The sequence below is a fragment of the Bombina bombina genome, chromosome 1 (genome assembly GCF_027579735.1).
Source record: "Bombina bombina isolate aBomBom1 chromosome 1, aBomBom1.pri, whole genome shotgun sequence".
Taxonomy (NCBI): Eukaryota; Metazoa; Chordata; class Amphibia; order Anura; family Bombinatoridae; genus Bombina; species Bombina bombina.
Window position 1 is genome coordinate 282,596,998 of NC_069499.1, and position 24,364 is coordinate 282,621,361.

At 38.8% G+C, this 24,364-nt stretch overlaps 1 protein-coding gene across 2 annotated transcripts in view; it reads right to left on the reverse strand.

Annotated features, from left to right (window-relative positions):
- CCDC93 (coiled-coil domain containing 93) overlaps window positions 1-24,364 on the reverse strand; it is a 141,638-nt gene that overhangs the window by 87,144 nt on the left and 30,130 nt on the right. For both annotated transcript variants that reach the window (XM_053698013.1, XM_053698012.1), the window contains 5 exons: window positions 23,937-23,973; window positions 14,062-14,148; window positions 13,670-13,720; window positions 13,282-13,368; window positions 6,699-6,815 (listed from right to left, as the gene is read on the reverse strand). In XM_053698013.1, coding sequence (XP_053553988.1) covers window positions 6,699-6,815; window positions 13,282-13,368; window positions 13,670-13,720; window positions 14,062-14,148; window positions 23,937-23,973 — 379 coding nt within the window. The remainder of the gene's footprint in view (window positions 1-6,698; window positions 6,816-13,281; window positions 13,369-13,669; window positions 13,721-14,061; window positions 14,149-23,936; window positions 23,974-24,364) is intronic.

Below are 24,364 nucleotides of genomic sequence, written 5' to 3' on the forward strand. Positions count from 1 at the left end.
TCCTATGGGGAAATCATTCACGAGCACATTTAGCCAGCTCACCGGTTTTATTTTACAGGTAAGTATGTATTTAGTTTTAAATAGGAATTATTTAGGTATTAATTGTAAGGTTTATTTAGATTTTAATTATATTCAAGTTAGGGGGTGTTAGGGTTAGGTTCAGGGGTTAATATATTTATGTAGAGTTAGTGATGTGGGAGGTCAGAGGTTTAGGGGTTAATAGGTTTATTATAACGGCGGTGTGGGCGGACGGCAGATTAGGGGTTAATAATCTTTAAATATTGTCTGCGATGCAGGAGGGCGGCGATTTAGGGGTTAATAGGTTTATTATAGTGTTGACGATGTCGGGGAGCGGCGGAATAGGGGTTCATAATTTATTTTTTAGTGGCATCGATGTCCGGAGCGGCAGATAAGGGGTTAATAATCTTTAAATAGTGTTTGCAATATGTGAGGGCCTCGGTTTAGGGGTTAATAGGTAGTTTAAGAGTGTTCGTGTACTTTGTAACACTTTAGTTATGAGTTTTATGCTACAGCTTTGTAACGTAAAACTCATAACTACTGACTTTAGATGGCGGTACAGATCTTGTCGGTTATAGAGTGTACCGCTCACTTTTCGGCCTCCCAGGCAAACTCGTAATACCGGCGTTATGGAAGTCCCATTGAAAAAGGACTTTTTTAAAAGTGCGGTACTGACGTTGCGTGACGGCCAAAAAGGTGTGCGGTACAGCTATACCTACAAGACTTGTAATAGCGGCGTTAGGGAAAAAGCAGCATTATGAAGCATAACAATGCTTTTTCACTCATAACGCAAAACTCGTAATCTAGCTGAATGTGAGTTATAAGTTTTTAAAAGGAAAGCCATACTATTTTAAAGTGTATTCTTCAATTATTAGCAAAAAAAAATATTAAATAAAAGATTTAGGGCTAGATTACAAGGGGCTTGCCAACGTTTACACATAAGCGATATAATAATAATAATATCACAGGTGAGTTAATTTGTGTGCTTATTGTAAGTTGAAAATAAACGCGCTTACTTGAATGCAATGGAATTTAATGCGCATTAGGTTAACGCAACTGGAGCATAAAGGGTTAGGGTAAAAAAAGTTGCACCAAGCACAACATAAATACATTAAAATTTACTGGTAAACTCATATAAACACTATCGCCTAGATTTAGAGTTCTGCGTTAGCCGTCAAAAGCAGCGTTAGGGGGTCCTAATGCTGGTTTTGTCCTACCGCTGGTATTTAGAGTCTTGTAGGTAAGGGTCTAACGTTCACTTTCCAGCCGCGACTTTTCCATACCGCAGATCCCCTTACGTCAATTGCGTATCCTATCTTTTCTATGGGATCTTTCTAACGCCGGTATTGGCTGAAGTGAGCGTTAGAACTCTAACGACAAGACTCCAGCCGCAGAAAAAAGCCAGGAGTTAAGAGCTTTAAGAGCTTTCTGGGCTAACGCCGGTTCATAAAGCTCTTAACTACTGTGCTCTAAAGTACACTAACACCCATAAACTACCCATGTACCCCTAAACCGAGGCCCCCCCACATCGCTGCCACTCTATTAAATTTTTTTAACCCCTAATCTGCCGACCGCACACCGCCGCAACCTACATTATCCCTATGTACCCCTAATCTGCTGCCCCTAACATCGCCGACCCCTAAATAATATTTATTACCCCCTAATCTGCCCCCCCCCAACGTCGCCGCTACCTACCTACAATTATTAACCCCTAATCTGCCGACCGGACCTCGCCGCTACTCTAATAAATGCATTAACCCCTAAAGCTAAGTCTAACCCTAACACTAACACCCCCTAAGTTAAATATAATTTAAATCTAACGAAATAAAATAAATCTTATTAAATAAATTATTCCTATTTAAAGCTAAATACTTACCTGTAAAATAAACCCTAATATAGCTACAATATAAATAATAATTATATTGTAGCTATTTTAGGATAAATATTTATTTTACAGGCAACTTTGTATTTATTTTAACCAGGTACAATAGCTATTAAATAGTTAATAACTATTTAATAGTTACCTAGTTAAAATAATTACAAAATTACCTGTAAAATAATCCTAACCTAAGTTACAATTAAACCTAACACTACACTATCAATAAATTAATTAAATAAACTACCTACAATTACCTACAATTACATCAACTAAACTAAATTACAAAAACAAACAAACACTAAATTACAAAAAAAAAAAAAAACCCACTAAATTAGAAAAAATAAAAAAAGATTACAAGATTTTTAAACTAATTACACCTACTCTAAGCCCCTTAAAAAAATAACAAATCCCCCCAAAATAAAAAAATGCCCTGCCCTATTCTAAAATAAAAAATTTACAGCTTTTACCTTACCAGCCCTTAAAAGGGCCTTTTGCGGGGCATGCCCCAAAGAAAACAGCTCTTTTGCCTGTAACAAAACATACAATACCCCCCCACATTACAACCCACCACCCACATACCCCTAATCTAACCCAAACCCCCCTTAAAAAACCTAACACTAAGCCCCTGAAGATCTTCCTACCTTATCTTCACCACGCCGGGTATCACCGATCCGTCCAGAAGAGGGTCCGAAGTCTTCATCCTATCCGGCAAGAAGAGGTCCAGAAGAGGGTCCGAAGTCTTCATCCTATCCGGCAAGAAGAGGGCTTCCGGACCGGTAGACATCTTCATCCAGGCGGCATCTTCTATCTTCTTCCATCCGGCGCGGAGCGGGAACATCTTGAAGCAGCCGACGCGGGTCCATCCTCTTCTAACGATGTCCTAAGTCCGAATGAAGGTTCCTTTAAATTACGTCATCCAAGATGGCGTCCCTCAAATTCCGATTGGCTGATAGGATTCTATCAGCCAATCGGAATTAAGGTAGGAAAAATCTGACTGGCTGATTGAATCAGCCAATCAGATTCAAGTTCAATCCGATTGGCTGATCCAATCAGCCAATCAGATTGAGCTTGCATTCTATTGGCTGTTCCGAGGGCCATTCATGTTCATAGGCATTTATAGCATAAGTCTATTTTGCCAATACACTCATTTCTAATGTTGATATTTAATGGTTTTGATTGAAATATTTTTGCCCTGTATAAATTGAGAAATATGAATATATAAAAATATAAAATTGTAAATTGTATACTTAAAAGTCCAGTCTAGGAGTATAGGTGTAATACAGAATATAATATGCCCAATGTGTACAATATAATATTTATCTATACACTGTTTTCCCCTTCCAATTGAAGTAAGAGGCAAATAGGTAGTTAAAATTGGATTCAATTGTTGTCAACATTAGATAAAACCATTACATGGTACTACAATATCACTAGGTAATAGTGTATATATTAAGACAACATTTATGCACATATATGAGTCATGTTTTTGTATATTTCTTTGCATAATAGTCAAGTCCTTTATTAGATTCACAGGTAGATTAGATGGTAATAGTTTATGTGAATAGGTAATATTGAAATTCACAGGATAAGAAAGAGTTAAGTAATTAAAGCCCATCAGCCAATCCGGTGGTTTTTATTCCTTTATTAGGCCCAACAGTTGTAAGGGATTTTGAGAGCTATGAATACGGCGATAATGCCGAAACGCATAAGCTTATCAGTCAACTGAAGGGCATGTTTGTGCTAATGCTGTTACCAGACCTGTTTTAAGGATAAATAAAGATATCATACTTTATTACTGCGGCTCCGGACATTTCTTAAATTATTGCATTGAGCTGATCACCGGAATTGCAGTCCAATTGTTCCCAGCACCTGTGGAATCACCTGCCAGGATTTGTACGAGGTAACCGAAAGGGGTCTCAGAGACCGGCAACGGAGGATCGGGAATTCCTTGGCCCCCATACAAGTTGGCACCTGACAGTGATGTCATATTCGAGTGCCGAGAGGAGTGTGAATCAGGCGGCGTCCGGGGAAGTGGGCTTGTAGAGCGAGGAGGCTCAGAGCAGAGCGCACGGACTTACGGCCACCGGAAGGATCCAGTCACTCACACGGCACTTCTTTTACCGTTCACCGCATCAGGTCTGTAAGCCGTGAAGATTTGGGGGTAAGTGTGTGTGTATGTACATCCACCGAGACTACCCATTTGATATTCCACACAAGACAAAATTGTATAAGACTCTTTTCCCCTTGACAGGGGATTGTTTGGCTTTGAGAAAAAGTTAATGTGGTTGTGATATCCGAAGTCCTGTAGTTAGCGCACGTCAGGTTTCACAAACGTACGAAAGTTTAACTTCCAACTTGTAATATGCGTGCTAACCATTGAGCAGGAAAGCTAAATAGTGCACTACTTATATTCTACCCTTACTGTGTCTATGATACAAGAATTAACCTTCAGCTTAAAACACTTTCCAGCATTCATATGCAGTTTCTAATTGAAACTGTACTTACTCAAACCCTTGCTTAAAAAAGGCTCTTGATAAAAAATCCTCATGTGTCCAATCACCCACATAGCAGACCTGTTAACTTATACATTTTTTTAAGAACCCTTACTTATTATGTAATTAAGCTGGAACAAGTAATCTTCTTGGATAGGGTATCTGAGGGGTTGCATATGGCCTCTCTTAGGTGTGAGTATCATAGATGTTTAGGGTCCCTTAATGGGCCTTATAGATGCTATGGGACCTCTGTGTGTTGATGGTCCCACAGGAGCTTTATGAGTGCTGGGAGTCATTATTGGTTAGTATTCTGGTTTTTCAAGTGGTCTTCTTGTTAGAAACATTTTATCAAAAACAGTGCGTTAAATCCGCCAAGGTGCCACAGCTCGTGAGTTAGCTGCAGTATGAGCTTAGTAGCTATGGGTTTAATGCTGTGGGCAATAATTGTGTTTAGAGGACCCTGAGTTTTTTGCTGTTTGAGAAATAGAACTGTTCTGCAGTTTGTCCCTGGTTCATCTCACCACAAACACGCACAGTTTAAACTTTCAGATGGAATACACCCAAGGGTGTTAAGGGAACTTAGCACTGTTATAGACAAACCTTTACTCTTAATTTTTCAAGACTCATTATCCTCAGGCATGGTACCCCAGGATTGGTATAAAGCTGATGTGGTGCCACTCTTCAAAAAGGGAAGCAGGGATGATCCAGGAAGCTATAGACCAGTTAGTCTGACATCAATAGTGGGGAAGATATTTGAAGGAATTATAAGGGATTATATTGATGAGCATATTCGTGTAAACAAGATTATGAGTTCTAATCAGCATGGCTTTAGGAGAAATAGATCATGTCAAACTAATCTAATTAGATTCTACGAGGAAGTAAGTAAAAATATAGATAAATGGGAATCAGTTGATGTGATATACTTAGATTTTGCAAAGGCATTTGATACAGTGCCACATGAGAGATTAATGCACAAAATTAAGGGACTGGGAATAGCTGAAAATGTTAGCTCATGGATAAATAACTGGATAAAAGATAGGGAGCAACGAGTAGTAGTAAATGGATCATACTCAGATTGGACAAAGGTAATCAGTGGCGTCCCCCAGGGATCAGTACTGGGCCCTGTTCTTTTTAATATTTTTATAAATGACTTGGAGCAAGGATTAAATAGCGACATCTCTATTTTTTGCAGATGATACTAAGTTAAGTAAGGTCATAAGGTCAGAGCAGGACGAACTCTCTTTACAAAGGGATTTGCTAAAATTAGAACTATGGGCAAGTGAATGGAAAATGAGATTCAATACGGAAAAATGCAAGGTTCTACATTTTGGAAGTAAAAATAAGCAGGCTACGTATTTTTTAAATGGGACAAGACTTAGCCAAACACAGGAGGAAAGGGATTTGGGAGTAGTAATAGATAACAAGCTAAAGATGGGTGCACAATGCAGGGCAGCGGCTTCAAAGGCTAATAAGATACTAGCATGTATTAAAAGAGGCATTGATTCAAGGGAGGAAAGCATAATTCTGTCATTATATAAAGCCCTGGTAAGACCTCACCTTGAGTTTGGAGTGCAGTTCTGGGGACCGATTGCTAAAAAAGATATTGCAGAACTAGAAAAAGTTCAGAGAAGGGCCACAAAGCTAATAAGGGGATTGGAGAAATTAACCTATGAGGAGAGGCTAGCCAAACTGGGTCTATTTTCTTTAGAAAAAAAGGCGCTTGAGAGGTGACATGATTACTTTATATAAATATATTCAAGGCCCATATACAGAGATGGCAGAAGCTCTGTTTATTCCAAGAAAATTGTTTCTGACAAGAGGTCATAATTTAAGGTTGGAGGAAAGGAGATTTAATCTCCTGCAACGGAAACGTTTTTTTCACTGTAAGAGCAATAAAATTGTGGAACTCATTACCAAAGGAGGTAGTGAATGCCAATACCATAGATACATTTAAAAATAGTCTGGATAAATTTCTGTATATAAACAAAATTCATGGATATGATTGCTAGTATTAAATGGGTCACATTTTAATGGGGTTATTTAAGCTTAACTGGAGCTTTTTGTAAGTATTTTAGATTTGTATAGGTTGAACTCGATGGACTTCAGTCTTTTTTCAACCTTATCTACTATGTTACTATGTTACTTACAACACCAAGTTATTTATAAAATAACAAAACCCCTGGCACATGTTCTCCTCCCTACATAAGCCCCAGCTCAGTCTGTTCCCATCACATTCCAGCTCCTCAACACTCGTCCGGCCCCCAGTGGCACAAGCTCAGCCTTTCATGCATATCTTAATGATACTGTACCTGTTCAAGTATTTTATTTCGCTGAGCTATTTGCTTGTTGAGTGAAGTCACTTTTCTCCTATGTTGCTGAGCTGCTCCTAAATGATCTGTCCTCTCATCTGCACAAAGCTCTGATTGCTGGAACGAGATATAAAGAAAAGTGTGATCACGTTTGGTTACTGTGGTCCAGACCCCCACCCAACATTCACCAATTAAGCACTGCAGTTTACATGCTCTAATTAATAAGTTAAAGGACCAGTAAATACAGTAGATTTGCATAATTAACAAATACATGATTAAAAGACAATGCAATAGCACTTAGTCTGAACTTCAAATGAGTAGTAGATTGTTTTATGTCTATTGCCACTCCTCCAGTATCCTGTGACAGCCATCAGCCAATCACAAATGCAAATACATATATTCTGTTTATTCTTTTTGTTAATGAAAGTAAATTGGAAAGTTGATTAAAATTGCATGCTCTAAATCATGAAAGTTTAATTTTTACTTGAGTGTCCCTTTAAGCAGTTTTACATTTCTCTAAATTTTAAACAGCAAGATTTATAATGGTGTATCCACTCTAGTATCACTTCACTATGAAATCATCATAGTAGTATCTTTTTCCTGAATGTAGAATCTGTAACATGAATATCATATTCAACAAAAATCTGATAATTTGTTTTAACAACATAATTATTTATCTTTCTTATTGAGGACGTAAAGGGACAGTGTCACGGGAGACCAGCACTCTATACCGTTGTTTAACTGGGATCATTTCAATGAGCAAAACGAATGGTGAAATAAATTGTACTTTATTCACTAAAAATAGGCAAACACAGAAGTACACAACATACAGAAATAACACACTCACTTTGGAGCTAGGAGAAAAAATACCCAGTTCAGCCACAGTCAGTAGAATCCAGGTAATACAAATAGTCCTCTTGCAGTCTTGTTATAGTCCCTTACGGCTAGATTTGGAGTTTGGCGGTAAAAGGGCTGTTAACGCTCCGCGGGTTTTTTTCTGGCCGCACCATAAATTTAACTCTGGTATCGAGAGTTCAAACAAATGCTGCGTTAGGCTCCAAAAAAGGAGCGTAGAGCATTTTTACCGCAAATACAACTCTCGATACCAGAGTTGCTTACGGACGCGGCCGGCCTCAAAAACGTGCTCGTGCACGATTCTCCCATAGGAAACAATGGGGCTGTTTGAGCTGAAAAAAAACCTAACACCTGCAAAAAAGCAGCGTTCAGCTCCTAACGCAGCCCCATTGTTTCCTATGGGGAAACACTTCCTACGTCTGCACCTAACACTCTAACATGTACCCCGAGTCTAAACACCCCTAACCTTACACTTATTAACCCCTAATCTGCCGCCCCCGCTATCGCTGACCCCTGCATATTATTATTAACCCCTAATCTGCCGCTCCGTACACCGCCGCAACCTACGTTATCCCTATGTACCCCTAATCTGCTGCCCTAACATCGCCGACCCCTATGTTATATTTATTAACCCCTAATCTGCCGCCCCCGCTATCGCTGACCCCTGCATTACACTTTTAACCCCTAATCTGCCGCTCCGTAAACCGCCGCCACCTACGTTATCCCTATGTACCCCTAATCTGCTGCCCTAACATCGCCGACCCCTATGTTATATTTATTAACCCCTAATCTGCCCCCCACAACGTCGCCGACACCTACCTACACTTATTAACCCCTAATCTGCCGACCGGACCTGAGCGCTACTATAATAAAGTTATTAACCCCTAATCCGCCTCACTAACCCTATCATAAATAGTATTAACCCCTAATCTGCCCTCCCTAACATCGCCGACACCTACCTTCAATTATTAACCCCTAATCTGCCGACCGGAGCTCACCGCTATTCTAATAAATGTATTAACCCCTAAAGCTAAGTCTAACCCTAACACTAACACCCCCCTAAGTTAAATATAATTTTTATCTAACGAAATAAATTAACTCTTATTAAATAAATGATTCCTATTTAAAGCTAAATACTTACCTGTAAAATAAATCCTAATATAGCTACAATATAAATTACATTTATATTATAGCTATTTTAGGATTAATATTTATTTTACAGGTAACTTTGTATTTATTTTAACCAGGTACAATAGCTATTAAATAGTTAAGAACTATTTAATAGTTACCTAGTTAAAATAATTACAAATTTACCTGTAAAATAAATCCTAACCTAAGATATAATTAAACCTAACACTACCCTATCAATAAAATAATTAAATAAACTACCTACAATTACCTACAATTAACCTAACACTACACTATCAATAAATTAATTAAACACAATTGCTACAAATAAATACAATTAAATAAACTATCTAAAGTACAAAAAATAAAAAAGAACTAAGTTACAGAAAATAAAAAAATATTTACAAACATAAGAAAAATATTACAACAATTTTAAACTAATTACACCTACTCTAAGCCCCCTAATAAAATAACAAAGACCCCCAAAATAAAAAATTCCCTACCCTATTCTAAATTTAAAAAGTTACAAGCTCTTTTACCTTACCAGCCCTGAACAGGGCCCTTTGCGGGGCATGCCCCAAGAAGTTCAGCTCTTTTGCCTGTAAAAGAAAACATACACTACCCCCCCCCCCCAACATTACAACCCACCACCCACATACCCCTAATCTAACCCAAACCCCCCTTAAATAAACCTAACACTAAGCCCCTGATGATCTTCCTACCTTGTCTTCACCATGCCAGGTTCACCGATCCGTCCTGGCTCCAAGATCTTCATCCAACCCAAGCGGGGGTTGGCGATCCATAATCCGGTGCTCCAAAGTCTTCCTCCTATCCGGCAAGAAGAGGACATCCGGACCGGCAAACATCTTCTCCAAGCGGCATCTTCTATGTTCTTCCATCCGATGACGACCGGCTCCATCTTGAAGACCTCCAGCGCGGATCCATCCTCTTCTTCCGACGACTAGACGACGAATGACGGTTCCTTTAAGGGACGTCATCCAAGATGGCGTCCCTCGAATTCCGATTGGCTGATAGGATTCTATCAGCCAATCGGAATTAAGGTAGGAATTTTCTGATTGGCTGATGGAATCAGCCAATCAGAATCAAGTTCAATCCGATTGGCTGATCCAATCAGCCAATCAGATTGAGCTCGCATTGTATTGGCTGATCGGAACAGCCAATAGAATGCGAGCTCAATCTGATTGGCTGATTGGATCAGCCAATCGGATTGAACTTGATTCTGATTGGCTGATTCCATCAGCCAATCAGAAAATTCCTACCTTAATTCCGATTGGCTGATAGAATCCTATCAGCCAATCGGAAATCGAGGGACGCCATCTTGGATGACGTCCCTTAAAGGAACCGTCATTCGTCGTCTAGTCGTCGGAAGAAGAGGATGGATCCGCGCTGGAGGTCTTCAAGATGGAGCCGGTCGTCATCGGATGGAAGAACATAGAAGATGCCGCTTGGAGAAGATGTTTGCCGGTCCGGATGTCCTCTTCTTGCCGGATAGGAGGAAGACTTTGGAGCACCGGATTATGGATCGCCAACCCCCGCTTGGGTTGGATGAAGATCTTGGAGCCAGGACGGATCGGTGAACCTGGCATGGTGAAGACAAGGTAGGAAGATCATCAGGGGCTTAGTGTTAGGTTTATTTAAGGGGGGTTTGGGTTAGATTAGGGGTATGTGGGTGGTGGGTTGTAATGTTGGGGGGGGGGTATTGTATGTTTTCTTTTACAGGCAAAAGAGCTGAACTTCTTGGGGCATGCCCCGCAAAGGGCCCTGTTCAGGGCTGGTAAGGTAAAAGAGCTTGTAACTTTTTAAATTTAGAATAGGGTAGGGAATTTTTTATTTTGGGGGTCTTTGTTATTTTATTAGGGGGCTTAGAGTAGGTGTAATTAGTTTAAAATTGTTGTAATATTTTTCTTATGTTTGTAAATATTTTTTTATTTTCTGTAACTTAGTTCTTTTTTATTTTTTGTACTTTAGATAGTTTATTTAATTGTATTTATTTGTAGCAATTGTGTTTAATTAATTTATTGATAGTGTAGTGTTAGGTTAATTGTAGGTAATTGTAGGTAGTTTATTTAATTATTTTATTGATAGGGTAGTGTTAGGTTTAATTATATCTTAGGTTAGGATTTATTTTACAGGTAAATTTGTAATTATTTTAACTAGGTAACTATTAAATAGTTCTTAACTATTTAATAGCTATTGTACCTGGTTAAAATAAATACAAAGTTACCTGTAAAATAAATATTAATCCTAAAATAGCTATAATATAAATGTAATTTATATTGTAGCTATATTAGGATTTATTTTACAGGTAAGTATTTAGCTTTAAATAGGAATCATTTATTTAATAAGAGTTAATTTATTTCGTTAGATAAAAATTATATTTAACTTAGGGGGGTGTTAGTGTTAGGGTTAGACTTAGCTTTAGGGGTTAATACATTTATTAGAATAGCGGTGAGCTCCGGTCGGCAGATTAGGGGTTAATAATTGAAGGTAGGTGTCGGCGATGTTAGGGAGGGCAGATTAGGGGTTAATACTATTTATGATAGGGTTAGTGAGGCGGATTAGGGGTTAATAACTTTATTATAGTAGCGCTCAGGTCCGCTCGGCAGATTAGGGGTTAATAAGTGTAGGTAGGTGTTGGCGACGTTGTGGGGGGCAGATTAGGGGTTAATAAATATAACATAGGGGTCGGCGATGTTAGGGGCAGAAGATTAGGGGTACATAGGGATAACGTAGGTGGCGGCGATTTGCGGTCGGAAGATTAGGGGTTAATTATTTTAAGTAGCTTGCGGCGACGTTGTGTGGGGCAAGTTAGGGGTTAATAAATATAATATAGGGGTCGGCGGGGTTAGGGGCAGCAGATTAGGGGTACATAAGTATAACGTAGGTGGCGGTCGGCAGATTAGGGGTTAAAAATTTTAATCGAGTGGCGGCGATGTGGGGGGACCTCGGTTTAGGGGTACATAGGTAGTTTATGGGTGTTAGTGTAGTTTAGGGTACAGTAGTTAAGAGCTTTATGAACCGGCGTTAGCCAGAAAGCTCTTAACTCCTGCTTTTTTCAGGCGGCTGGAATCTTGTCGTTAGAGCTCTAACGCTCACTGCAGAAACGACTCTAAATACCAGCGTTAGAAAGATCCCATTGAAAAGATAGGCTACGCAAATGGCGTAGGGGGATCTGCGGTATGGAAAAGTCGCGGCTGTAAAGTGAGCGTTAGACCCTTTAATCACTGACTCCAAATACCAGCGGGCGGCCAAAACCAGCGTTAGGAGCCTCTAACGCTGGTTTTGACGGCTACCGCCGAACTCTAAATCTAGGCCTTAGAGAGCTCTTGGATAATCAACCCCTGTATAGTTCAGGCAACTTGGAATAACTCTCTCATTTTTCCCATGCAAAGTGGTTTTGAAAACTGCCCATCTCTCTTGTCAGCTCACAACACGCCCCCAAGCGATGATCTTAGCAACCAATCGTAATCCAGCACCCAGAGGTGCATCACAGTTAACAGCTGTCAGTCCCACCCCCTGATCACCTTCTAAGATTGTAGTCAGTATGGCTGAGATTGTACAAATGTAGCCTTTTGAAGTGCCAGATCTGAGGGTAATAGATGGACCAGATACCAGTTTTGTCCCTAGAAGATTTACTGCCATGAGTAATTAACTCTGCTTTGAAGTAGCCTGCTCAGATATGTAAATCAGTCTTTTAAGCAGAGACTCTGAAAATCTTTCTTTGTACACTGCTTTGTGACATAATTTGTACAAATAGCAATACACCACTGTTATTGACATACGTACATGAGAGGCAAGCCCCAACACAGAATAAGGGAAACCATGTGGGCCTAACCCCCCCCCCCATCAGTGAGCCTGGGCACCCACTCTTCCGTCACAGCCAGTGAGTCTAGTCAAAATTAAACTTTAATGATACAGATAGGGCATGCAATTTTAAACAGATTTCCAATTTACTTTTATCATCAAATTTGCTTTGTTCTTATGGTTTTCTTTGTTAAATGCTAAACCTTGGTATGCTCATATGATAATTTCTAAACCCATGAAGGCTGCCTCTTTTCTCAGTGCATTTTTACAGTTTTTCACAGCTAGATAGCGCCATTTCATCTGTGCCATATAAATATCATTGTGCTCACTCCCGTAGAGTTACTTTGGAGTCTGCACTGATTAGCTAAAATACAAGTCTGTCAAAAGAACTGAAATAAGGGTGCAGTCTGCAGAGGATTAGATACAGGTAATCACAGAGGTAAAAAGTATATTAATATAACCATGTTGGTTATGCAAAACTGGGGATGGGTAATAAAAGGGATTATCTATCTTTTAAAAAAAATACAAATCCTGGAGTAGACTGTCCCTTGACCTAGCTGTCAATAATTATTATATTTTGTATTAAAAAAAAGGGCAGAATATATATAAAGTAGCTTAATCTAGGTTATTAAAAGGTTTGAGCACAATGCTTAAGAGAATGCCCACCTTGATTTAGAGAAAATTTCAGTAAAAATTCTAACTCATAAATATCCCAGATGTCAAAGTCCTACGGGGAACTATCTAGCTCCTGAGCGATCCAGCCCCTTAGCCTTACCTTCTCAGCATATTCAGACACCATTTGCTTGATCTCATCTGACTGTAGCCCCACAATGTGTCCCACAGTGCTGGCTGTTAGACGTCCCTAAAAATACAGAACATGTAGATATGTAAAATAGGTCTCCATAATAGTGCACACACACAGCTATAAAAAAACACAATGACATATTGAATAGAACATAGCCACATGAATAAACATCAACCAAGCAATACACCAAAATAAACACATCACACATACATACAATAATCACTACACAGTGCATACTAATACTCTCCACAGTAAAACACAAACCGATAATGCACAATCCTGCAGCAATAATAATTTCAGCATCTGACATTCTGCAGAAAATAAACTTAAAAATCATTCCTATAAAATATCCTCATACCTCTTCAGTGTCCATTACAGCCATTCCAGTCATTAAAGTTGTAATACGGAGCTGTGTGTGAGAGAGAGAGAGAGAGAGAGAGAGAGAGAGAGAGAGAGAGAGAGAGAGAGTTAGTTATATTCAAGTCAGACCCTCACAGAATCCACTACTAAAAGGGTCATTAGAAAAGACACATTTGAATCTCTGAAACAATACATATACCTGCTACAGCTTGAGAAATGCAAAGTTTCTGCAATTATAGCAAAATGAGAAGATATATGTGGAGAAATAGTGCAATATCTAGCTTACATGTATGTTATATACATGACAATCATATGATTTATTATTCACATAGTTTTTGAGTGGTTTTAAGTTTTGGTATACAGTAGGATAAGCCAAGATATGTTCCTTACCTCCTCCTCAGCATGCAATTCATCTTCCTCTCGTGAGTCAACTTTCCCAGCTAGTCCAGATGGCACCGGTACCCGTCGATCTTCTTGCTGAGAGACACAGAAAGGTGCTAAAAGAAGACGCAAAACCCTATGTTTCTCAAATTACACAACAAAAAAAGGAAATGCTATGTCACACAGATCATAGTACCTACGTCCAGCACAGAGGAGGAATTTGCAGTCCCTGCAGTCAGCTTAGACAGTGGAAGCTGCAACCAGGGGGCAGAAGGCCTCTGCCTGCATATGGCAAGGGAGCACTGATCACGCTCCCTTACCATATGAAGCCCGATCGCCAATCGTTACAGACAGTGATACTGTTTGTGTCACGGTCTGTAACGATCTTTGTGGGGCTGCCGGTGGGAGTAAAGGAGGGAGACTGGTGGGCAGCACAACGCAAGAGGAAGGAGAGCGGGTCGGGTCCCTACACTATGGAAAAATGTTAGTAAGGGAGTATCCCAACACTACAGAAAAAATAACAATGCTGATCCACTGAAGGGGGAGGTGGGGAGGATGAGGGGAAACCTTACTCTACAGATATAAAATATGTATAATAAATATTATAAAATAGAATAAAAAAAAGTAATTATTTGTTACTGGTAGACTGGCTTCCAGTAACAAACATGGTGGGGAGCAGGGATCCCTACACTGCAAAAAATAAAAAATATTAAATAAAAAATAAACTTCATACTGGCAGACTGTCTGCCAGTACCTAAGATGGTGGGAAGAGCGTTGTTTGGGAGGGATCAGGTAGGTATCAGAGGATTTGAGATGTCAGGTGGGAGGGTAATCCCTACACTATAGCAAATATTACCCTTAACAGCTAACTGATTAACCCCTTCACTTTTGGGATTTTCAGAAGTGTGGCACAGCTGCAATTAGCGGACTTCTAATTGCCAAAAACCAATGGCAATGCCATGCATATCTGCTATTTCTGAACAAAGGGGATCCTAGAGAAGCTTTTACAACCGTTTTTTATTTATTTTTATTTTTTTTATTTTTCAAGACTTTATAAATACAGAAAAGAAAAATATTGCATTCATTTGAAACACATAGATATGAAAAGTATCCACATCATGTCTAAACAGGATCCAAACAAAACAACAAAAATAAAAATAAAAGAATACAAGTATCAGATATCAAGCATCTATCACGTAGAGAAAATAAAATAACATTTCAGAGAAACCCCTTGTATATCTATGATAATATAGACCAATATCATATACCTCTGAATTTAACAAGAGAAGAACAGAAAAGAAAAAAAAAAAAAAGGAAGGTGAAGGGAGGTTCTTCTAAAATCCCTTCCTCAGTATTATCGCTCAAGCCCTGTTCGATTTTAGTTTAATAATTAACATCTTCTAGCTTTAAATGGACATTCGGTCCTTGGACCCAATTACTAATCTAAATAAATCCAAATTACTCTACTTTCTGAAGGCTTGTAAACTAACTCTGATACCTCCAAACACTAGACTGCCTAGAATATCTGAATCTAGGATCAACAAATTTTGACTCTATATATGTCTATTTCCCATAACCCATAACCGTACTTATTAGGAGGTACCTTTGCCTACATGAAGTCTATTTAGTGGTTCTCAACAAAACTCAATCCTAATATGCTAAATCGCTAAGGAACTTTAGCCATCCAGCCTTCTAAGGTTCAGCCCCAGAAGAGGGCAGCGAGTGGTAAGCGGAGGGGAGGAGGAGGAGGAGGAGAGAGGGGAGAGAGAAGAGGGGAGGAAAAAAAAAAAAAGGAAAAAGAAAAAAAAGAGGGGGGGAAGGAGGGAAGAGGGGAGAGGGGGAATGAATATATTACCCCCCTTTCCAACTTATATAGCACATCACCCATCTATGGCTCTAAAAACCAGAACCTTGGGAGATTTCCCCTGTCGATTTGTTGTTGTATCCATGTGGACCCTTTCCAATAAGATAAGAGCTGACTCTGTGTTCCCATGGGGAGGGAGCCAATAAATCTCTTCCATTTATTAAAGAACCTGGGTAACTGTTTAGAATTGATATCTCTAATATTATATTGCTCAAATACCATCTGATGTTGTACTTCTTTTAAGAAATCATTGAATCTAGGGTTTTTTTTACCTCTCCAACTTTTAAGAATTAGATTCCTCCCTATCAAAATAAGTAGATTAACTAATCTATTGTTAGGAATGGCAGGGGTGTATTTACACAGGAAGAGAATTTGTGATGGGGTCAATTTAAATCTTATCCCTGTTATCTTATTGCTCCAAAAAAGTCCAGAAACAATGTAGCAAATCTGCACTCTCATAACAGCATTTAGGGCAATTTTGCCTTTCAGGGTTCCATTTTGCCAATCGGGCAGGTGTATAATACACCCTATTTAACAATTTGAGGTGTGATTCTTTCCAACTATGCATAATCGTAGCACCTGATACCAGTGTTATGCTCTGTAAAGTTGTCGTGATATCTAAAGTAACCTTGTCCTTAGCCCACTTATTCGTTATTTCCAAAATATTACGCTTCCCCCCAATCTTCAGGATAGTGTTGTAGATGCGGGAGATAGTGCACACCCCCTCCCGATATTCTCTTAAAATTATTTTTAATTCTTGGCTATCAATTTCTGGTCCTGTGTCCTGCCTTAATACCTCTATCCAATGCCTAACCTGTAAGTAGGCAAAGAAACTGGACCTCGGGAGATTAAATTGAAGAGATAATTGCTCAAACGACTGAAGCCTTAGATTTTTGCCTTCACATATCTGGATTACATCGTACACTCCTCTCTCCGACCATGTCTGAAATATAGAGGGGTCTAATCCCGGTAAAAAGCCCGGGTTACCTCGTAAAGGCAAGAACTCTGATTTGCGAAAGTCAATTCTTAGTTCACTACATATTTTTTGCCAGGCCTGTACTATAGATTTAAATATAGTCATTTGGTGTATTGTTCCAGGCAATTTACTTACAGGGTGATGCAGAACTGCCTTTAAGCTAAAAGGCTTAATTATTGATGATTCAATTTCAAAGAAGGAAACCAATTCTCTTTCAGAGATCCAGTCTAACGCAAATTTAGCTAAGGCGGCATAATTATAGAATTTAACATTGGGGCATGCCATACCGCCATAGGCTTTCGGTAGTGATAGTTTAAAGATGGAGATACGTGGTTTCTTACCTTGCCAAATGAATTGATTAAAGCTCCTCTGGAGCTAGGTCAGGTCTCTGTTATATAATAACAAAGGTAGATTCTGTAAGAAATATAGAAGCTTTGGAAACAAAACCACCTTGATCAGTGTAATTCGAGCTGTAATTGATATTGGTAAATTACCCCATTTCTTGAGATTCCTATCAAGCCCTCTAATACATGGCTTAAAATTAGGTTCATACCATAAATTAGGGTCTTTGCTCAATGTAATACCTAGGTAAGTAATCTGTGTTGTTTCCTTAAAAGGATAATTCCCAGAGTTGCGGGGTTTATGTATCCACATAATCTCAGATTTCTCATAGTTAATTTTATAACCTGAAAAGGAACTAAATGTATTAAATATCGCAATAAGCTGGGGGATAGAAGTAGTGTGTTACTAAGGAAAAGCAATAAATCATCTGCAAATAATGAAAGGACCAATCTATGCCCTCCAATCTGAATGCCCTGCATTACATTCCGCAAGTAAACTGCCAATGGTTCAATGGATAGATTGAATAAGAATGGGGATAATGGGCAGCCTTGCCGGGTTCCACATCTAAGAATGATCCTATTAGTAGGTTGCCCATTCACTATTATTGAAGAATATGGTTCTCTATAAAGCTGTCTAATAAATTGTTGGAAGATGCCCGTTATACCAAACTTCTCCAAAGAAGTGAAAAGATGGTCCCATATGATAGCATCAAATGCTTTTTCAGCATCAATTGTAAGAATAGCTTGATCAGGCTTGGCATACTGTCTTTTCTTCTCCGCCTTATTCCAGTAATAGTCCAATACTAGCTGGACTTTCCGTAGATTTTTAACTGGGTTTCTGCCCGTCATAAAACCGGTCTGGTCGGGGTGTATCATAGAACCTAGGGGAGATTTTAATCTATTGGCTAAAATGTATGTAAGAATTTTATAGTCCTGATTAAGGAGTGAGATTGGCCTATAAGAAGATGGAAATTCTGGGTCCTTACCTTTCTTTAATATCAAGACTATATTGGATGCCGCAAATAAGGGAGATTGTGGTTTGTTATCTATAAAGTATTCATTAAATAATTTACCCAAAACTGGGGATATATGTTCCGATAGTATTTTGTAAAATTCGGCCGGCAAATCATCTGGACCGGGAGCTTTTCCCAATTTTAACTTTTTTATAGTACTACTTATTTCTTCCCCAGATATAGGTTCGTTAAGACGCTGAAGATCTTCTAATCCAATTTGGGGTAAATTTACTCTTTGCCAAAACTGCTCCTTATTTACCGTATTAACCTGTTTGGTTGCATAAAGCTGTTGAAAAGTTTGAAAAAAAGCTTCCCTTATTTCTACAGGATCGGTCACTCTATTATTCCCAATTTTCAGTGCAGGAATAAAATTCTTTTGTTGTCTGATCCTGATAATTCTCGCAATATACTTAGCCGAAACACCCTGTGTCCCTAAATAAAAAGCCTTCAATTTTTGTTCTTCTGCATTTGATTGTTGTTTTAAGAAGAAGTCGTATACTAATTTATTGTTTTTATATTTAGTCCAAAGATCAATAGAGGGGGGGTTGCTAAGATATTTACGGTAACTATTTCTCAATGTATTGGAAAGTTGCTCCTCTCTCTTAGCCCGAATCGCCTTAGTTCTTACTAAGTACGCTTTAATCTCGCCTCTGAAGACCGCCTTTGCTGTCTCCCAGAATATTTCTGGCCTATCTAGGTAATTTACATTATCAGCCTGAAATAGATTCCATCTATTCTGCATCCATTTTCTGAAGCTGGCATTATTTACCAGATACTGCGGGAAGAATAACCTATTATTACCTGCTAAAGATTTATCAGTCAAACTTATCTTCAATGAGATAATAGCGTGATCTGAGATCACAATGTCCTGAATTGCAGACCCAATTTTCATTTTTAGCATATGTTTCGCAATTAAAAAGTAATCAATTCGAGAAAAGGAAGAATGTGCGCATGACGCACATGTATATTCTCGTTGATCTGAATTTTGTGTCCGCCATATATCTTGCAAAGCCAATTTTTGACAAAATTTTTGTAAAATTACCGCTTACCTAGCTTTTCTCGGAGTGAATCTGGGCTTTGATCTGTCCAAACTATGTGAGAAAGCCATATTAAAATCGCCAGCAACCACTATATTCTTCCCAATATGTAAAAACAACTTTAAACTAATATCTTCCCAAAAATCTCTATCTATCACATTAGGTCCATATACATTACATAGAACAAAGATACAGTTGTTAATTTCTATCTCAAGAATTTGAAATCTCCCGTTAATATCATTGAGGACTGAAATGATGTTGTAAGTCAACTGTTTATTTATTAGGATAGCCAAGCCTCTTTTGGTCTTATCATAGGGGGTGTACACTACCTCCCCCACCCACTTACTTTTAAGTTTCATGGCCTCCTTGGGCCGAAGATGGGTCTCCTGTATAAAAACTAGATCAGGTTTCTGTCTCCCAAGGTGTCTAATCAGCAATTTCCTTTTAATTGGAGATGAGATCCCTCCAATGTTCCAAGAAAGAAAATTAAGAGTAACCATTTAAGATATTATTGAGGGATGCAGAACAGAGAACTTAATAGTATATAAAAAGGGAGAGAGAAGAAAAAAAAAAAAAAAAAAAACCCTTATACGGACCCCCCTTCCCCGCTCCGCCCCGCCCCGCCCCATGACCACTCCACTCTGCTACTGTTCTCTATCTCTTTCTTGCTCCAGCAAGAGAAAGAACAGTACAGATAAATAAACATCCAAAAATTCATCCTATTGATCTCGTGTTTGTTTGAACAATATATTTCCCCGTCCAAACAATTTTATACTATCCCTAGGCTCTGACAATATAATTTAATCTGTTCAACTTTTGTAAAAGTATGTGTTTCTCCATCCTTATCTACTACAATCTTTGCTGGATATACAAGTCTTGCTCTTAGATTGGCTCTAATTAGTTGGGAACAAAATGGGGCCATTTCCCTACGTTTGTTTTGAGTCTCGTATGAGAAGTCCTGAAACAGTAATAATTTACTGGACCCCACCATGATATTATTGTTTTTACGATACAATCTAAGTATGTGAAACTTGTCCTGAAAATTTAGAAATTTAATCATTACAACCCTAGGTTTAATAGGGCCATCTGAGTTCCTTCTGGGTGCTCCTATTCTATGGGCTCTCTCTATGGGTAACCTTACATTCTCAGCAGTACTCCCTACCAGCTTAGGAAGCTGACTAGATGCAAAGTTTATCAGGTCGTGGTATTCTGCCGTTTCTGGTAGGCCAACAACCCTCAGGTTGTTGCGCCTAGACCTGTCTTCAAGTTCCTCAATTTTAGATTGTATAAGGTTAAGTTTACTATCATGCGAATTGATCATCTGATCTTGAGCTACTGATCTATCTTCCATGTCCGACACTCTGGTTTCTAACTCGTTCATCCGTGCTGTAAATTGTTTAATTTCATTTGTAGCTGCGGCCACTTCTTGTCTTAGGGACTCAAATTGTGGCATAATTAATTCTGAAATTTGCTGTAGTAGGGATGGATTATCTATACAGCTTGAAGTTGTTTCATTTTGTAAATATATTTCTGTACTACTTTCATTAGGTTTAAGTTTTTTCTCCTTCGGTTTAGGCGGCATGTTAGGTGAGAGTGTTTTGGAATGTGAAATATATCTTTCCATATAGGTAAATAAATCTGTCAAACAGAGGGACCAGTTTTCAAATTTAGGTTTATAGTACTAATGTCTTGTCAACTAAGGTTTTTATGCCCTCTCTACTTTATGAGTGTATATCGTGGTATCAACAACAGATATCGTGCAAGCGTGTCCCAAGAGAGGGAAATTAGAAGAAGAAGAAAAACAAACTCTTAAGATCCCCTTCCCCTTTCCTGCTGGTTGAAAACAATACCAGCCGGAACACAATAGTGATATTTTGTGCAAAACTTAACTACATATATTCCAACCTCTTAATTAGTAGTAAAGGTCAACAGAAACTATTTATCAATATAAACTTTCTTGTTACAGTAATACTTTTGTGTGAAAAAAAAAATTATATGAAAGCAAAAAAAAGAAAAAACACAGCAAAGTGAGAGTGAAGAAGGAGAGGAATAGAGAAAAAAAAAAAAAAAAAGGAAAAAAAGAAAAAGGCAAAAAAGAACAGTGTCTCTGCCGCTTTAAAAACCTTATTACACTTCCCAATAATAATTCTGTAGTTTGCCACAATATCAGAAAACAAACGTTTTTAGCACGCAGTCAGCTATATACTTCTGGAGAATGAGAGAGAAAAAAAGTAAAAGAAAAAAAAACAGAGAAAGACCAGACCCTTAATATGCATAAAACTTAACCAGTAAACTATTTCTTGTCTGTGGAGACAGGTACACTTGAGAAAAAACCTTATATACCCATAGCAAGAACTGCAGCAGAGTTGTTATGAGAAGTGCTACATAACAGAATGTGACCACTCTTTTATGTTTATATTTAGGGTATATAACCCTAAGTGGACTCTGATAGGCTAGTTCTCTGTTACACTAAGCAAATCACATTCAGCTTATAAAGTTCTGATATTTAGAGAACACTCTAATGCAGTCTTTATTCTGGAGCTTTAAAGTCACTGGATTGATTTAATGTCTCAGGTCTTATTCTGATAATATATCCTCTCTGTAATCAGCTACGAATTATTTCCAGGGGGACTTTGCCTTCAGAGGGCAACACTTTCCTACCACCTCACCCCTTTTCACATCTCAAAGCAGTGGTCCTCTTGTTGTTACTTTAGGGGGTCCTGTAGAATATCCCTTGATTTTAGGGTTTTGTACCAGAGAGAGATTTACAGATTTAGGCTACTAGCTTACTCGTTTAACCATTTATCAGCTTTTAAGGGCTTTGTTTGATCCATACCCTCAGCCCTCAGCTCTTGCCCGCTTAAAGTCCAGTTAACCAACTATAGTATAGGGAACATTGGGGCGATCTATGAGGGAGTTTTAACCTGTAGCCTTCAAACAACTAGCGGCAATCAGACTTCCCCTTTATCCCTGGCCAGGCTTATGTTCCCAGCTTACAGTCCAGCTCTAGATTCCAGGGGGACCTAGCTTGAGTGTCATTAAAGATTTGGGGCACTTAACACAGTAAAGAGGGGGTAGTCAGAAATAAACGAGCCTTGCCCGTAGTACCTGCTTCTTCCGGCACTCCGTCTGAATGAAAACACAATACCTTGTTGATACAAGCCGGTCTCCAACAACCAGGTCCTATTTGATGCAGCCGGGGGCCTTTGTACTGCTATTCAGTGAAGGGGGGATCATCCAGGAGCGCTGTGTGTTAAGGCCGCCGAACACAGACACCTCTGCGGCTACAGCCTTGCCCTCAGCCTGCTCCTTCGCTTTCGCTCCCCTGTCAGGACCAAACAAATCAACACCGGACCAGATGTTATCCTTAGGTTCCGAGTGAGTAGGAGACTTGTCGAGCTTAGGCACCTCCAGGGGTGCAACACAAATCTGTAGAATCAGATCTACCGGTTCCGCTCCGCCGCCAAACACTGCCACACTCGGATGTCGGATGTCTCCAAACAGGTAGTCAGAGAGGTTGTTATCCTTCTTGTGCTTGTAATTGAACGCCCCTTGGCGTCGCGACTCTGCAACTGAGTCAATCTGCCACCCGGCAGCCGGGCTCTGCTAGTGTATATCCGGGCCAGTGTGAGTCACCCGGCCAAGGAATAACGCAGGTAGGTTAGATCTCTAGAGCTCAAAAATCCCTGAGCTCGGTGCTAGCGTCCCACGTTGCTGCTAGCTCCTCCCTTTCCGGCCACCATTGACGCTTTTACAACCGTTTAATGACTGCAGTAGTTGTGTGTAAATAATTTCAGTAAATTAAAAAAACAAAACAAAACAGAGGTTCTGTTTAAACAGAGTGGTAGGAAAAATGCTGCTTTTTTACTTAGGGAAAGTTTTTCTCTGAAATTCCTGGTAACAAAGGGGTTAAAGGGACAGAGAACCCAACATTTTTTATTTTGCGATTCAGATGGAATGTACAATTTAAAAAAAAAATATATATATAGATTTTCCTTCTGTTATTAAAATTACCTTGTTCTTATGGTACTCTTTGTTGAAGAGATATCACAATTCTGGAGCAGCACATTGCAGGAAACACTGCTCCCCTCTACTGTACTTGCAAACAGTTATAAAACTGCCATATTTTGCTCAAGTTAAGAGCAAGCTCCTACACGTTCCTATGTTACTCAACAAAGGATACAAACAGAACAAAGTAAATTTCATAATAGAAGTAGGAAAGTTTTTTTAAAAAAAATTACACAATCTGAATCTTGAATTTGTGGGGTTTTATGTCACATTAAAACATCTGAATCATGAAAGTTTAATTTTGACTTTACTGTCCCTTTAAAGTGCATATCTAGGCAGGTTCAGGAGCGTGCACATGTCCTGAGTACACTATGGCAGCAGTCTGTAACAGTGTTATACACTGCAGCTATATAATCCCCATTAGTCTCTAGATTAAAGTTCACTGCAGTTGTTTCACTGTGCATTTAAAACTTGCATGGGAAATTGCATTTAGTGTTTCACAGCCCGTTAGATAAATCCTCTTTATTCAGTAACAATTTTTTATAGTATTTATTTATTTATTTGTATTTATTTTAAAAAAACGTTATTTAAACCCCTCTAGTAATTTATCTTTGCCTTTGAGTAAAAGTAATGCAGTTTCTGTACCTTCTCCGCCTTGTTTTGCTTGCTGATTCCATAGCGCCTAGGAGTAAAATGAAAAAAACTCACGTTACGTTACAAGGCATTATTAGAGAACAGGACATTTATGACATTAACCAATTAATTAGGAGGTTACTGAGGAAGAGGCAAAAGGAGCACCGTGAAACCCATATTGCCAAATATAGCATGGACTATTGGTCTAAAATGGACATAAGTCAATTTGAAAAGATATCTTTTTGCAATAGAAAGATGCTTCTAGTAAAAGCTATCACTGTTTCATTTAGGTTTTATAAGCACATGGTATTCAGAGCAGAATTAAATAGGCAAATTGAGTTATAGCCAGACCGACAAAAGCCACTGGGCTAGATTATAAGTGGCGCAATATTGTTAGCGTGGAACGCCATAAGCAATATCACAACCGCGATAACTACATT